The sequence below is a fragment of the Charadrius vociferus genome, unplaced genomic scaffold (assembly GCF_000708025.1).
Source record: "Charadrius vociferus isolate BGI_N301 unplaced genomic scaffold, ASM70802v2 scaffold650, whole genome shotgun sequence".
NCBI lineage: Eukaryota > Metazoa > Chordata > Aves > Charadriiformes > Charadriidae > Charadrius > Charadrius vociferus.
This window is the reverse complement of record NW_009646736.1, coordinates 3386545-3403185: the sequence shown is the minus strand read 5'-3', so window position 1 is coordinate 3403185 and position 16641 is coordinate 3386545. Positions and strand designations below refer to the sequence as shown.

The window sequence follows — 16641 nt, the reverse complement described above, 5'->3', positions numbered from 1 at the left end:
GTTCTATTCTGTTTGTTTGCTAGAAGGTGTATATGCCACAGGTCTCTTCAAGGCACGAAGATTCAGCATTTTTTCGTAATTAGGAAGCCATTAATAGACATAAAATGTGTTCTTTTATCTTTCAGGGTTTGTCTGCAAAATTTCAGATATCTAGGAAAACGCAATATTGTAAGGTAATTCTCTGGTTATAGACTGCATGTTACAGTATTTAAATGTTACTGCATTACAGTAGGCTTAAATGAGGTTAACAGTGTATCTATCGGTTTTCTCCTGAAAGCATCATGTGACATACTGAAGCCAATGTATGCTTCATTTCTTTCTTTTATGCGAACAATGTTATCATGATGTTCTGGACATCTGAGTACATGCCTGGTGTAAAAGATTAATTGCATGTGATGATATGAAAACTGCTATTACATTTATAACCCAAAATACTGGGCCATTCTCAAACATATTTCTGCGCATGTGCCAAACAAAGGAATTTGAACACTGTATTTTCCATCCATTTAATGGAAAGAATAGTTTTTATGGGCATAGATAAATGTTCCACAGCAATAAATAAAGTCTTCTGTCTCTACCCATTCTCTGAAAAAGCATGAGATCGTGTTCCCTCTGTGAAATGTGAAATGCACGCTTTGTCTCAGTTGATGTTTCATTTTTAATTTAATGTTACCGCTGTGAACTTGTCTGTATGTCATACTGTGGAAAAACGAAAGGTCACCAGATGAACCAGTTCACACTCTGTGGCAGGTTTTGTCAGGCCTGTATTTATTCTTCAGAGGCATGGCAAAATCAATGTCGCGTTCTATAACAGATTAACAGTTATTTTCTCTCAACAGGAAAATTGCTGCTGCTTTTAAGTTTGTTCAGGCCACCCAGAATAATGGAACCCTTAAAGGTTCGAACTCCTCTGGCCAGGCATCGTCAGGTCTGCTCTCGCAATGGTAATGACATGTTGTATTATTAACTCCTGTAAAACCACAGTCTTTGTTGTCATCCTCCAGCCCTTGTACACTGTCCCAGCGTTGACTGAAAAGAGGTTGACACAACACGTGTCACATTTTGGAGCCCCCAAAGCCATAAACAGTAAAAGAATTGAGTCCCTCTAACTTCACCTTGACTTACAAGCTGTTGTTTAAAATGTTATGTTCAGAAGAATCATTAGTTACTGTCAATATTGTTAAGTATTGCAGGAACAGCAGCTGTTGTTTTCAACTCAGATTTGTATCCAAAAGATAATCCAGTTTTCCCCAACCCGAAGGAGTTCATAGGTCTGCAACCTTATGGTTTCATGGAATCCTTCTGCTTTAGGGGTAAATATCTGTAGATGCATTTACAGCATCAGGGGATTTGTTTCTCCCCAATAACCTGGGGTTGCAGAGTGGGAAGTATCTGGCAGCACAAAGTCAAACTTAAGAGTAGGTTTGCTTGACACCCGTATTTTTACTTCCATGCTTTGAAGTGTAGCATAATCCTATACTGTTATGTCCATGTTGCTAGTCAGAAAATCTTTCTTTCCTAGTCTTTTTTTCCTCCGTCTTCCTAGTCCAAACATTGCAAGATTTAATCATTTTCATGGACTGCACGGTAATAAGCTGCAGGTGCAGCGCATTTTTAATAATCTTTTTGATCCTTTCAGGGCAAAGTGGGACCCTTTTCATGTTAATAATGTAAAACTCTAGAGAGAAAGCAACCTTTTGATTCTGTGCAGCTTGTGCTTATGTCTAAGAGCATGGTGAGAAAGTCCTCCTTCCTCATGAGCCTGGATCATTGACTTTTCTCATTTATGTATAGCTAGAATGTGCTTACCGTTACAAGCATTTATCTTGGAATGGAACATGGGAACAAAGATGCTTTCTCTGCCGTATTTCTTTCTTTATTCCTCCACTGTGCAGTTTTTAAGAAGCAGCACTGATTTTATTACCCCATCTGGAACTGAGAAACAGCCTTTAGGAGACTGTGTTGTTGCATGTTTGCAAATCAACCAACATGGTGGCAACCCAGAAAATAAAGTCACATTTCTGCTGTCTCCAAGGCCTTCACACTTTGCCCTCTCACAGATCAGCATTTGTTGTCCAAATGGCTATTTGTTTTGCCTGTTGTTACGTAGACCATTTTTTGATGATGAGTTGAGAGTTGAAGTATTTCTGGTGATCAGGTCTAACTTGCACTCATATTTATGTATTTCAGTTTGCTGAAATGCTCATATGAAACCAGACTTTCCACCCCACCCCAAAAAAAACCCTTTGAGATAAATTTCCACATATTCTAAATCCATTAGTTTGCCAGGATGTCCACCCAAATCCTTCCACTGTGAACATTAATGGAAGACTATCCCATTGATTGGCAAAAGTCTGGCCATCAATTCCATGCCTGCGTTGGGAACTTTTTCTTTTTTTAAATCTGCAATGTTAATTTTCTGAATTATTTTTGCAAAAATAACCAAGATAAAAGAAGGTTTAGCTAGGTGCAGGAAGTAATTCTGTCCTAAACTATTTTTAAATTATGCAAATTTAGGAAGCTACATTTTTTAAAGAAATTAAAGAAAAGAATATTTCAATAAGTGACCTGAATTTTGAGGGATGTTAAATCTTGCTGAATTCTATAGTGGTTACAAATTCAAAATCCTTTCAAAAATTATGATAAGCATTGGTATTTTACTTCTAAGCTTCTCATTATAAATTAATGATGTGTTTGTCAGCATCAAAGAGTGTTAAAAGAACACAGAAGTGCATCCACATATTTTTACTGTCATTGTCAGTTTGTTGTCTTTGTGGGGTTTTTCCCTCATAAAAGCTGTATTAGTTCTTTCCTGAACAGGATACATTTTTCTTCTATTTTGAGTTAACAGAACTCATCTCAGTTTCTCTTTACTCCAAGGCAGTTTCCTAAACATCAGCCAGCTATTTAAGATGATGCTTTTTTTCAGTGCTCAATGTGTGTTTTCTCTCCTGTGATCTCAAGAAATCACAGCATGTCTGTTTATTTTGTCCACCTCACTAACTTTCTTATTCGTCTTTGTTTCTCTGAAAAATTTTCCAGCAGTTCGTTTAACTTAGCCTTTGAGAAGTACTGCAGAAAATTCTAACTGACATGGAAAAATTCTGTATAGGCATGGTAGTTTATTCCTTGTTTCTGTTTTTTAATGGTACTTTTAAATTTCAGGATGCATTCTACTTCTAGTCACGATGGCCACAAGCATCACAGATCTCAAACATTACCAATAATCCGTGGCAAAAATGCACTTTCTAACCCCAAACTCTTGCAGATGATAGACAGCAGCACTGCAAGTAAGTACAAAAAATTATTTACTTCCCTCCGGAATTCTATGGGTTTTGGACCAGGCTCTGTACAATCAAATCTGTTTTCATGAGTGCCAGTGAAAGACAGCCTGAAGGGAAGAGCCTAAACATGAACTTTAAGGGTGGTAAGGCACTGGCACAGGTTGCCCAGAGAGGTTGTTGAGGCCCCATCCCTGGAGGTGTTCAAGGCCAGGCTGGACGTGGCCTTGGGCAACCTGGTCTAGTGGGAGGTGTCCCTGTCCATGACAGGGGGGTTGGAACTCGATGATCTTCAAGGTCCTTTCCAACCTAAACCATTCTATGATTCTATGAATAGAGCTGCTGACTCTTCCTTTTTTTTTCAGGAGACTAAGAAATCTGAGCTTAAATTTGGTCAAAGTTCATTTGGAAACAAAATTAATTACAATAACCTGACACATTTAAATAGCCTTAATGACAAGATATTCCCCCCTTCCTAGTATCTCTTCCATCTATGATTATGTACCTTATATTACATTTATTAGCTCTAGCAATAAAAGTGACCTTTTCATGACAGAAGGTTCTTTAAACGATGAGATCAAAGTCATCTATCCCACTTCCAATTAGGTTTCTCTCCTCCTTTGAGGACGAACAGAAACAATGAAAGAATATACTTACATCTCTGGTGCAGCTGGTAAAAGTTGACTCAAATTCCCTTCCCTTTCATCTCCTGTGAGCAGTTTTCTTCAAAATACCCCTTTGGTTAAATGTACAGTTAGGTCCCCATCTCTACTGTACTGAGGCTTAATGACCAGATTGCAGATTGTATCATCTTTACACTCAGAAGATTGTTTGTCATCTTGCTTTTTGTATGTTGCAGGCAGCTCCAATGAAACGGACATTGTACAGTACGTAGACACGGAGGCAAACATTGCCACAGAAGTTTCCCTCACAATCCTTGACCTGTTGTGTCTTTACACTCTGAATCACCAGGTATGTTTTGCGGTTTCATTTTCTGCTTGAACTGGTGCCATGTGGGATGTGTGGTGGAAGGAAAGCCTGGAGCAGGCCCACAGAAAATTTGAAATGCCCGAGACAGCAGGATAAGGAAATAAGATATGCCAGTCCTCAGCGAAGGTATTTTATGAAGGAATTGGCTCATAGTACCCGAACTGAATAAAAGGATGTGGAAGAGCAGCATCCTGTGTATCCAAGGCTATATACAGCCCTGCTCTGCATGAAAGTGTGGCACATTTACTAATACGTCAGCTTTTCTGAATCATGATTATCCCACTAGATTTCGGAGATTTTAGACAAAGGATTTCCAAACTGCTTATCATCTATAGCTCTTCGAGTCTGCAGGTGGATCCTCTGCCTCTTTAAAAATTGCTCTATGAATATTGGCCCAGATGACTTGCTGAAGGTCTCACAGCTACAATACAGCAGGCAGCTCCTTTTAGATTTAGTGTTTCCTTTCTACCACCCTAGCCCTTAAATCTAGTGTGTACCGTCCTCAAGTAGGAGTACAAGCATAGGGAAGTGCTGTTCTTGAAAAACTGCCAGGTAAAAAGAGTCTGCAGCAAGCTGGGAGTGCCTCATCCGCAGAGATTTTACAGTGAAGAAAGCATCTCCCTAGGAACACTACAATGTAAAGTCCAGCAGATCCTTCTTCTCTTTTTTTCACTTTAGTAACTAGAATGTCCTGTATTGTCTGTGAACCTTTCAGAGGCAGCTCCAGCAATCTGATTGCCAGAATGCATTGATGAAGAAAGTCTTTGACACACACATGCTCTTTTTGCAAATCAACCAGTCGGCAGCAGCTCTCAAGCACGTCTTTGCTGCCCTACGGCTGTTTGTAGGCAAGGTAACGATGGTTTTATTCTGTTAGTCTGACCTATTAATATGTTACAGCGAGTGCAGCTTGAGGACAGTTGGGTACTTTGAAAGAGTTCTGAATTTCGTTGTATTAATGCTTATTCCTGACAAAGATAATCTGATTTATTGCTGATTAAAAGGGAGAAGTTCACAATATCTGAAAAATTTGTTCTGTTTTGGAAAAGGAAAAATTTACTAAGAAAGTGACACTTGTAAAGGAAGTAGATAAGTAATGTCCAGGTCTGTGGTATCTGGCTATGTCATTGGCTTTCATGCGTTACCAGCCGTGGAAGAAAGCTTGGAACCCTAAAGGTCCATGGTCTTCCTGGCAGATACCTGGGTTGCAGAATGCAGCAGTGAATGATTACAGCTATCCCTAGAAGAGCTAGCAGGAGAGTATTCCATACCCTTCACCAAGAGTTCATCCAAACTAATACAGTTTTACAAATACCTTGTTTTCAACAGAGAAGAGGGTTTTTGGACGAAAACATGTTTGTGTGTCAAACTGTTTATTTACTTGCATTGCAAATATGTAGGTGATCATGTGGCACTTTGTGCCAACTGCAAAGGCTGCACAATGTCCAAGTCACAGGCTTAGATGAGATCCTCTTAAAACTAACCAGAATGTAGCACACAGATAACAATTGCAAGGGGGAAGTGAGAATAAGCAAGGCTGGCCTGATCTCCCCGGTGTTTCTACAAAACACAACTGTACATCAGTTTAAACCGTGTGGCCTCCTCCTGGTTGTTATCTCAGGGGAAAGGAGGAGGCGTCATGCTTCTCCCAGTGATGTAGCGTGAGGACATGGGGGAATTATAAAGTACACCGTCCACAGACACCTTGAAATTACATACCAGCCAGACAGGAATGGAAGAACTCCGTGCAATGGGGAGGATGAATAAATATCCAGGATCGCCCTTTCCATTCATCCTGTCGCTCTCGGGATTGAAGTCTCTCTTCGTAGTTCTGTGGGAACAGGGGTCAGTCATGGTTCCTGCAGTAGAACCTCTCTGGTGATACTTGAGGTTTGTAGCCAGTATGCTGTCTCTGAGCTGTCTGCTGTTATATTCACCCTGCTGGTAAATAGTATGTATGGTTCGGAAAGCCATCCTTCGCTCTCTGTTGTCTCTTGCTGTTCAGACTCTCGACCCCTGGAAGTTCGCTGACTTTGCTACTCAAAGTATTTTCTTTCTCCTGAACAGCTTTTATAGCAGTGCAGAAGCCCACACACGCTCTCCTTGGTTAGCTGTTCTGCGTTCCTTGCAGTCAGGCTGCTCTGCCTTTACGCTTGCTGCGTGCCAGCTGCTGTCTGGGCTTCCTGCAGGCCAGTTTGATTGTTGTGTTGCATACGGTGTTTGTATGAAAACCTGTGTGCAGTTTTTACTTAATTTTAATTTGCACGTGGGACTATGTTTAGCCAGCGGCTAATTTTTTCACTAAACCCTGGTGTGAATGAATATGGGAGAGTGAGTTGTTTTTACTGAAAGCTTAACAGAAGAAAGTATTGCCTCGGAATAACTGTACCAGTGCCTGAGAGTAGTGCTCAACATATTCACACATTGTTTTTGATAGTTCCCATCAGCATTCTTCCAAGGACAAGCAGATCTCTGCGGTTCGCTCTGCTATGAAATCCTGAAGTGTTGTAACCATAGGTCACGTTCAACTCAGACAGAGGCATCTGCTCTTCTTTATTTTTTCATGAGAAAGAACTTTGAATTTAACAAGCAGAAATCCATAGTCAGATCCCATCTACAGGTAAGTGAAATGTGAGATCATCAGTATTTAGCAGATGTGCATTGTTTTTTATCATTATTTTTATGCATTGTAGCAAAGCAATTCTTTTGGAGTCCTCAGACGGGCAGTTCTCTGTGGTTGCTTGATTTTCCTGCCAAGTCTGAAGACATTGGGCTGGATTCTCTGCTGTTCCCGGGCTGCTCAACTCTGTCCCAGGGAGAGACAACAGCTGTGAATGTAGCTGCACAGCCAATAAATAGTCAGATAAATGGCTGTTCTTGATTGACGTGCATTGCTTACAGCAGTGAGAACATAGCTGATGAAGGAACTAAACAGAATCAGATAGTATAGTAACAGAAATGTAAAGTCCGGTAACAGTGCTCTTACACTGCAAAATGTGAGCAATTGCAAATACTGGAAAGATTATTCCCAGTCCTTGTGTTTGTATAAGTTATCTTCTTAAGACAGGTATAAAAGTGCATCTCTGCTAGTCTGGTACATCAAGTTGTTTTGAAATAGGGATTAAAAGCTATTCAGAAACTTTGATTTTCTTTGCTAATTGCAGCCTGTGTTTGCTCCCCCCATACAGCTCATCAAAGCAGTGAGCCAGCTGATAGCGGATGCAGGGATTGGCGGATCTCGTTTTCAACATTCACTTGCAATAATAAATAATTTTGCTAACGGAGACAAGCAGATGAAAGTAAGAAACATTTTTTGTCAATCACTACCTCTTGCAAAAGGTCAACAATTTCAGAGGAGCAGGCGTTGCAGTGAATAGAATTGCTGGCTTTTATTAGACAGTGATTTATGCGTTCAGAGTGGGCCTTTTTCAGGCAGCCTGAAGTTCATGAAGATGTTTGTGACTCAGAAGCTTAATAATTGAAAATAATTTTTAAAACAAAAAAAAAAGATATTTTTATTTGAAAATTGTATTACTTGTTATTCACTGCTTATTTTGTTAATTTGCCTGATGTCAGAGGGGAGGTATCATGCACTGTGACTGATGAAACACAATTGCAGTTGACAAACAGTTTTTAGTCTACAAAGTATCCCTTTAGTCTGTTCAGTAAATGTGTAGCAAAAACGTGCACAACAGTTGGGTTTTGTAGCAGCTTGCTAACCCCCTGGAAAAGGCACTTAGCTCTTAGGGTACTTACCAGTGCTGTTATATTCATTGTCTGTACTAAAGGTATTGGAAAAGGATTCCAGTTTTTAATTGTTACAATCCCTGGCCAAGCACTTGTCAACATGCATTTTGAATTTTATACTTCAGAGGTGTTTTTCCTTCTCTGAAGGTGACTTTAGGGTATCTCCACTGACGTTAATAATAAAGTTAGTGTGAGCAAATTGGTAGATAATAAGCATAAGTAATTTGATGTCTTATTTAATAAGATGCAGTTACAATTGTATTTATTTCCAAAGTCCTGCTTTGATTTCCCAACACTGCAGTCAGTCACACTGCATCTGTAACACGCTCATCTCTGTGTGACGTAGAGGGAGGATCTAATTTCATTTACTTTTTCTGGATGTTTTCACTTTTAAACAAAGGGAACAAGGGGGGAAAAAGTCTGAAAATAGATATGTATTTCGTTGCCCATCTGAGAAAGAGAAACTGCAGAGCTGAGTTAAATATGTTGAGAGCAGCTGATGTGAGCAATACAAGGACTCTGTGTTAATCTTGCGCAGCGTGAGACGGCCAGGAGCCAGCCTGTCGTGCTTTATTCACTGCGGTGAAACATGCTGCGAGTGTAGTCACGCAGCACTGTCTATAGTGCACGGTGCCGTTCGTCAGCTGAAAGTGTGGGAGAATCCAGTTCTGGATCCAGTAAGCAACCGAGGAACAAATGTTTCCGTTTGCTGACTTCAGTGGTGTGGCTGCTCACAGGCAGTTGTACAGCTGCCTGGCAGGGGTATCTAGTAGGTGCTATGGCACATCAGTAAAAAAAGTCAAAGATTTGTGTACAATGTGTACATACTGTGGAACTGTGGCTCTGCTCCGAAGCCTACTGAATTAGGGAAGGGGAAGAACGTCTTCCATAAGCCAGACTGTAGCTCGTTCAGGGGTGCTGCCTGTGGCTCTTTGGATGGTTGTAGTGATGTGTTGCTTATCTTTCCCAAAGAACGTTAATTTCCCAGCAGAGGTGAAGGATCTGACCAAACGCATCAGAACAGTTTTAATGGCCACAGCTCAGATGAAGGAGCATGAGAAGGACCCCGAGATGCTTGTGGATCTGCAGTACAGCCTAGCAAATTCCTATGCCAGCACACCTGAGTTACGTAGGACATGGCTTGAAAGCATGGCCAAGATTCACGCAAGAAATGGAGATTTATCAGAGGTAATATAAATAAATGAATAGGAAATCCATTTGTCTTTAGGCTGAGATGTTCTGATGAAAAGGGCTCTGAAAGACAGACAACAGTAGTGATTCAAGAGATTCATACAATGTCTCTCACATACTTGAAGTTAGAGGAAGGCAGGTTTGAAAAACACCTAGAGAGGTGATGTGCTCCGTATCCAAGTTCGTCGAATCGTGACTACCTGATACGTGCTTGAGAAAGACTTGAAAATGTCTGACTGGGAAGCTGTGGTCAGTATCACATCAGCATCTCTGCTGCTTAACCACAACAGGCACAGTAGGCGTAGTGCAGATGAGGTTATGAGCAAGGCATAACTTTCTTCTCCCCTGCTATACCATAGGAGAGGAGCTTCGCTTATAACATGTTGTCCTTCTCATCGAAAACTAAACGGGTGATGCAAAACTCCAGTGCATAACCCAGGAATGTCTTATTTACTAAGTAATCTTAATGGTTTTCTTGAGCAAATCTATGCTTTTACCTAAGACACTGAGTGAAATTAACACTTAAGGAGTTCGTAATTTAATCCTTTATTTTCTTACACAGTTATATTGTCTTCCCTTTTCTGCAGCATGACTTGACTGTGATGAAAGTATGTGCTCCTTATTACGTGTATGCTGTAAGTGTGTACTTTAACACAGACGTGTGTCTTGGTCTTTGATTACAGGCTGCTATGTGCTATATCCATATCGCTGCTCTTATTGCGGAGTACCTGAAAAGAAAGGGTAAGATCGACATATTCTACACCAACTATGTACCTATAGACATTATTGTTGAAAATAATTTTTGGCTGTCCTACTTTCCTTCCTTATATACAAAGTATTCGTAAATCTGCTTGAATTTTTCCCAAATATTTTATTTTTTAAATATATTGTAAGTCCTAATCTTAGCACTAGAACAGTGAAAGTGTGTGTTTTGTGTAAAGAGGGTTAATTAAATGTTTAGTAAGCTAGTGCTAAAAGAGAATGCTTCTCTTGTTGGTCTGTTGTTGTTAAATATGCATGTATTAACACATACCAGTAGCAGTGTACTAATACCATCTTACACTATCATAGGTTACTGGAAAATGGAAAAGATTTGTACCTCACGTATGCTCCTGGAAGATGGTCAAGTCTCTGATAGTAATGTGTTACTAACAACTCACAATGGAGGAAGTGAGTGCTCTAACCGTGCCTGTTTATGGGTCAAATAACATAATTAGGGAATCAAATTACTGTTCTCCAGTTGATCTGGAAAAATATCTGCCAAAGCAAAAATATTTATAGTGCATGTGGATGGCTGTAATAGCAAGCAAGTAATGTTGGAAACATTATGTTACGTTCCTGATGCTCTTTGGCTGGTTTGATGAATTGCTCAGAATGTCTCTGGCTAAGGGCTCTTTCAGCAAGAGAGCACTCTGCTCGTCAGCAGCAGCAGAAATCCCTCTCAGGTCAATTGGTGTTTAGCACGCAAATCCATGTCCAATTCCTTGACTAGCCAAAGCTGGGAGGGCACGGGGGCAGAATTAATATCTGGTTATCCATATGTAACTTAGTAAAGATAAAGCTTATTTTTTTTTTTAATCTGTGATGCTTATTAGAGAAATAAAGTGCAGGCTTATATTATTAAATGCTTCTATGCCAGTGGTTATTTAGTTTATGAAATGTGTCTTCCAAAGTAATTCTCAGCATGAGGTATTTTAGCAATTTTCACAAAAGAGCAATTTCTGGGGGTGAGGGCAAATATCTGGGGAAGAGAAAACTTAGTTTTAGAAAAAACATGGTTCTCTGGTACACTTCTGAAGTGTCTGTGGGCGAGATGAAAAAATGCATCCTTTTAGAAGGAAGCTTTCTGTGCAATATTTTGAGGTGGGTTCACTAGTGGTAAAATACTTTGCATGAATAACAGATCACAGTATGTGGAGTGGAGAACTTGTGGGTCGTTTTAAACCTATGTTTAAATGATTTTTGAAACTTGACAGAGGGTAAGGAGCCCCTCTGTCTCAATGTGTAAAGGTTAGCTTTTTAATTGTGCCTTACCAGCATTTTCCTACTTTTAAATTGAACACGAACCACGTCAGGAGTTCGTCGCCTCCACTGGCGAGTTTACCTTTACCGTTCAGAAGTGGTAGTAAAACCTCTGCAGGTCAGACTCTGCCTGATCTGCAATGTGCAATGCCTGTGTAAGTTGTTCTTTCTGCAACCGTTGCACTAAGGCCCCAGCTTAGCAAATATTAAACGTAAACTCGTTTTTAATCCTTGTGAACCTTCCCCTCAGCAGCTTCTGCTGCCGGCCTGAGCTTTCTGCAAGAGAGTTCCTCGGTTAGGGCTGTGGTTGCCCTGCTGACCCTGGGCAGGGTAGGGAGAGCCGCTGCCAGGGTGTCCCGGAGCCCAGCAAAGGCACACTCTGCTCCTGAGCACGTCTCCCCATCGCCTGCAGTGAGCTTGGGGGGACTGTGCCCATCTCGCTTAGGAAACCTGATGGGTGGGACGAGTGCAGGTCCCAGCATGTTCCGTCAAGTGTCTGTAGGTCAGGCCAGGAGTCACAGCACTGGTTTCATGAGTATAAGTTGTCTCTCCTCAGCCTGCGACGGTAATTGCTGTAAAGAGGAGTGTTGCGTGTATAGTTTTACAAGGACTGCCAGCACTGTACAGCTAAGGAACCGAAATGCCAAAGAAAGGAATAAGATTGTATCGGGAAAATATTATAGTCGCCCTTTGCCTGGACAAGTGGATTTATGTCATAAAGAAAATGTGTAATAGTCTCATGAATTCAGTCAGTTCCGTTTGTGCTTCTCATCACTTGACTGTGAAAAAAGTAACTAATCCAGTCAAATAAAATCTCTCTGTTTTAATGGCATCCAATAACTTTTTGAATTATCTGGTTATTCAGTCATTAATTGACATTATTATGGCTTGCGCTTCAAGGCTTATTTTCCATGGGATGGCCTGCTTTTCTGAGCATTACCCCCAACATTAAAGAAGAAGGCGCTATGAAGGAAGATTCTGGGATGCAAGATACTCCCTATAATGAGGTCAGTACCGTTAACATTTATATACTTGTTCTATATTAACAGTGAGTGTTATTTCTAATGGATGCCTGTGCATGTTAAACAAATTAGAGTGAGAGTGTACTTCATGCAGTATTAAAAGGCGCACAGCACAGCTTATGAGTGAAATGTCATAGCTGTTGTACTAAATAGCAGGGATAGGTTTTTAGCTAACCAGGTCATTAACTATCAGAGCTGAAAGTTAGGACAGGGGGGAGCCCACGAAGCAAACTCGTTTTTCTGAATGAGACACCCCATCCCTGGAGGTGTTCAAGGCCAGGCTGGATGGGGCTTTGAGCAGCCTGGGCTGGTGGGAGGTATCCCTGCCTGTGGCAGGGGGGCTGGAACTAGATGATCTTTACGGTCCCTTCCAACCCAAACCATTCTATGATTCTATGTCGAGTATTTTCATGGTACTGTTATTTCAGCATTTTTATCTAAAGAAGAGCTAGGTCACCAATACCTGATTAAACATTGTGTCATTGAAGTAAACGTTAATATAAAAGATGCAGAACAAAAATGAAATAGTGAATATGTCCTTTTGCTGCATTGCTGTTAATTAAACGCCACCAGCTGTGGAGTCACTGAACTATTTGTATTTGTGTAATTGCAGAATGTTCTTGTGGAGCAGTTGGAGTTGTGTGTTGAATACCTGTGGAAGTCTGAGAGATATGAGCTTATTGCTGAGGTTAACAAGCCTATCATTGCTGTTTTTGAGAAGCAGAGGGACTTTAAAGTAAGTTGTTGTTTTTTGGTTTTTTTATTATCTTAACACAACAGTAAAGATCAAAATTTTTAAGGGGAAAAAAGTGCTTTCTTCAAAAGGAATGTGGGTTTTTTTTCCTTCCTGTCTGTAATTTATCTTTTTAATGTTTTGCGCTGTAAGTAGTTGAAAAACTTTGGTACCTTACCTTCCTCTTTTCAGCATCAATGTAACAGTAAGTGAACAAAACATTTTCAAACAAACCTCTTGTGTTAGCCAGTGGATGTGAATTTTCATGTGAGTTCTTAAATCAAGAGCACATTCGCGTTGTCTGCTGATGAACTGTGTGATCTTTTCCCAATTCCAGGGCTTCTTCATTTCTTATTTGACAATTTCAGTGCATAATGGATAACCAGATGATAATCTCATTTACGGATTTTTCTGGTTTTAAATTAAAAAAAAAAAAACAAACCCAAGATGTAGGTAGCTATAAGCTGTATGCTGAGGAAGCAGGTCCTCGAATTTAAACTTAGTAGAAATTTTGGTTCACTGTCCCAAGAAAGTGCTTTTTGGTGGTAACTGTGGATAGCATATCTTTGCATGGGGTTGGGAGCTGACTGGAGTTGTTGGCATCCTGCTCCTACCTGCACGTAGGACACGTAGGTTCTCTGACCTCTTGGTAAGTCCCTACCACTGCCCAGTGATGGGATCTTGCCTTCCTGTGTGACCCTGTACATAAAGGCACCCACTGCCACAAAACTGGGTGCTCAGAAGATGACAGAAACCTTGAAATGAATCTTTAGTGATTGCTGACAAGGTTAAAGCTGAGCGCGTGCGGCCATCTTTGCAAAGGTTTGGTAATCCCGTTAAGAGAAGCCATACTTGCATAGAGCCTTAGTGTCATTTCCCAAAGTACTTGTGCTCTCTCACTTCCCCTCGCTCTCCTTGTTTCTTAATATAGAGACTATCTGATTTGTACTACGACATCCACCGCTCGTACCTGAAGGTTGCAGAAGTAGTGAACTCAGAGAAACGTCTCTTTGGGCGATATTACCGTGTTGCATTTTATGGGCAGGTAAGTCTACTTGTGTTCTTTTGTGTCCACAGATTCCCAGATTTCAGCCACATTCTTCTGATCCTGATGTATTTCAGGGAAACTAAAACAGGGAAGCCCTTGGCTGTGAGTCATGGGGTAGAAAGTGCCTCGTGGGTCATACTGCAAGGAGGATTTTACTCAGAAGAGAGAGCACTCAGTTGCACCTGTGTAAACTGCTGCTATGGATTTAGTGGTGTAATGGAGAACAGACATGTACGTCAGCTTTAGTTCTTGACTTCATCAAGCGAGACTGAGGCAGGGCAGCTTTTTTCAGAGTAAAACTTAAATAAAACCAGACAAGACATCTTTGATATATGGCCACCTCTTCAAATAGAGCTTAAAGCACAGCACTATGCAGTAGATGTTTTGTTGTGTTTCTCGCTGACTGATTTCTGCTTTCAGGCCACCTCTGATTCTGTGCCATATACTGTAGAGTAGTTTTATTCCCTCTGCTGTGTGCTTCAGCATCCTCAAAGCGTTATTTTGTGCTTTCTTCCACTACAAACCAGTGTAGCAATCCAGCGTGGTTTTTTAAGTCCTGGTTTTGGCAAGCACACAATTTCATTTAAAATAATAAGGTGTGTAAACAACAGATTGATGTAAATCATTCTGTTTGCTAATTAGATTTTAATGCAGAAATTTGCTCTTTTCTCCTTTTGATCTTATTCAAGGCTGTGGTAAGTCTAGTTCTTTTGCATGTTTTGTTTAATTCTCCTCACACGTCCTCCATCCTTCCCTGTACTGTTACTTAACATTAACTTTCCTGTGCTCTCGATTCTTTGGTTCGTGGCAGATGAAATAACGTCGTTTCATTCATTGTTGCATCCTGCAAACTAATTTTTGTTTGTTCAGCTACCTGAATTACCAAGCTGTATCTGTCGCCGTGTTGTGTGCGCACCGTGGGGCCCAATGCTGCGTCATCTCATCTCAGTGAAAGTTTTTCTCGGCTTCACTGGGAGTGGGATTGGACCCCCTTCTTCCTCCGTTGACAAACTCGGAGTAGCATTAATGCTGTTTGAATGCAAGTCTGCTGTCCTGGCCCGTGCAGTCTACGACGAGTGGCAGTGGTGACTGGAGCGCTCTGGGCAGGCTGCGGCCACCTGCCTGATGGTACCTTGTTAGGAGCAAGTAAACTGGGAGTCAGAGGGCAATGGTGAGTCCTTCCTCAAAACGGGGGCAGCAGAGGGGAAAACAGGACTCTCCTACTTGCATCTTCTTGCCGGGGCTTTCCCAGAGGCAGCTACTTGTAGGTGGGTAATTTAGCCACGGCAGTTCTGCTGAACGGGGTTGAAATCTCTGTTACAGTACAATGACTTTTCAGCTGCCAGTGCCACAAGGACAACTTCATTTAAACAGCCTTAGTGCTCTAAAGCATATGACTTTCATAGCTGCGTATTGTTCGGTCTGTTCCCTGGTGCCTCTGGACACTGAGCTCTAAATGCAAACAGCACAGCTTCCTCCTTGCCTTTTGCAGAAGGGATGTTATGGGGTAGAAAGTGGGACTGCTCCGTATTGCCTCTTGCAGAGGCGTAGGGACAAAAATGCGTGACACGGTGCAAATAACTAAAGGTGGATCATTCCCATCAGCATTACTTGTGCCTCGTTTTCCAAGAGAAATAGGAGTGGGTGTGCAGAACTGATTGAGGAGGGCTTACCAGTCCACTAAGCCCCATGGCAGGTGTGGGAGCTACAGAGGAAGCTGGACCTGGAAGGGGAGACAGAGAGAATAGTCTGTTCCCATATAGCGGTTGTGCCTGCATATTCTTCCCTTTGGAAGGTTTTATTTTTCTATTTCTGTCAGTTCCTTTTTCCCCGTGTGCCACTTAGTTCCAATTTAGCTGTGCAAGTGGAAAGGTATGGGGCCTTTTCGCCCTTCTGTTGCCAAGAGTATTGCAGGTCTCCATGCTGAAAGCAGCCTCCCTGCCCAGTTCTTTTAAAACATTAAAAGCAGTTCCCTTTTTTGTGCGTCTGGCAGACTTTGCACACTTTCTCCCAAAAGCTAATGGTTGCACGTTTTACTAGTATTACACAGTTAAACCAGTATGAATTGCTCTGCTTGGGCCGCTAAAAAGGAAGGGGTGCTCGGTATGCAGGTATGGGATTCCTTTTCAGTCTTACGCGTATATTGGTCTATAAAATACCTGTGGGTAGATATACATAACCACACACAAAGAAAAAAATACAGTATTGCACATATGCATTTATTCATTAAACATTTTTATCAATTGTGTCAATAATAAATATATACATATATATTTTGTAAAAACAGAACACTACTGTTTCTTAAATAAAACAAAAACTGCAGAGAGAGCCGATTAAAGGACAAAAGAATACTGCAAATACTGTTTGCAGGGAGAATTTGGGGGATTCTTAGTAGAAAAAGAAAATCTGCATCTGCACCTGAAAAATCTACTTCTTCATGCAAAGGCAATATTTGGTTACCGCGTTGGTGCGGGGACCCTCTGGAAGCATGATTTTAATGAATCTAGTCCTTAGGGAGGATGCAGTGGGTTGTTTTTGCCGGAGAGCTTTATTTGCCAGCTCAGAGAGCCGCATCTCATGGCAGCTGCTGTTTTAGACTGCCAACTC

The 16641-nt window shown here is 41.2% G+C and overlaps 1 protein-coding gene across 1 annotated transcript in view; it reads left to right on the top strand.

The window, feature by feature from the left end:
• DOCK10 (dedicator of cytokinesis 10) overlaps nucleotides 1-16641 on the top strand; it is a 136324-nt gene that overhangs the window by 107562 nt on the left and 12121 nt on the right. Inside the window, exons 34-45 of the mRNA XM_009890246.1 lie at nucleotides 840-944; nucleotides 3166-3294; nucleotides 4145-4253; nucleotides 4987-5124; nucleotides 6709-6891; nucleotides 7460-7570; nucleotides 8991-9206; nucleotides 9893-9950; nucleotides 10281-10379; nucleotides 12132-12238; nucleotides 12867-12989; nucleotides 13918-14031. Coding sequence (XP_009888548.1) covers nucleotides 840-944; nucleotides 3166-3294; nucleotides 4145-4253; nucleotides 4987-5124; nucleotides 6709-6891; nucleotides 7460-7570; nucleotides 8991-9206; nucleotides 9893-9950; nucleotides 10281-10379; nucleotides 12132-12238; nucleotides 12867-12989; nucleotides 13918-14031 — 1492 coding nt within the window. The remainder of the gene's footprint in view (nucleotides 1-839; nucleotides 945-3165; nucleotides 3295-4144; nucleotides 4254-4986; nucleotides 5125-6708; nucleotides 6892-7459; nucleotides 7571-8990; nucleotides 9207-9892; nucleotides 9951-10280; nucleotides 10380-12131; nucleotides 12239-12866; nucleotides 12990-13917; nucleotides 14032-16641) is intronic.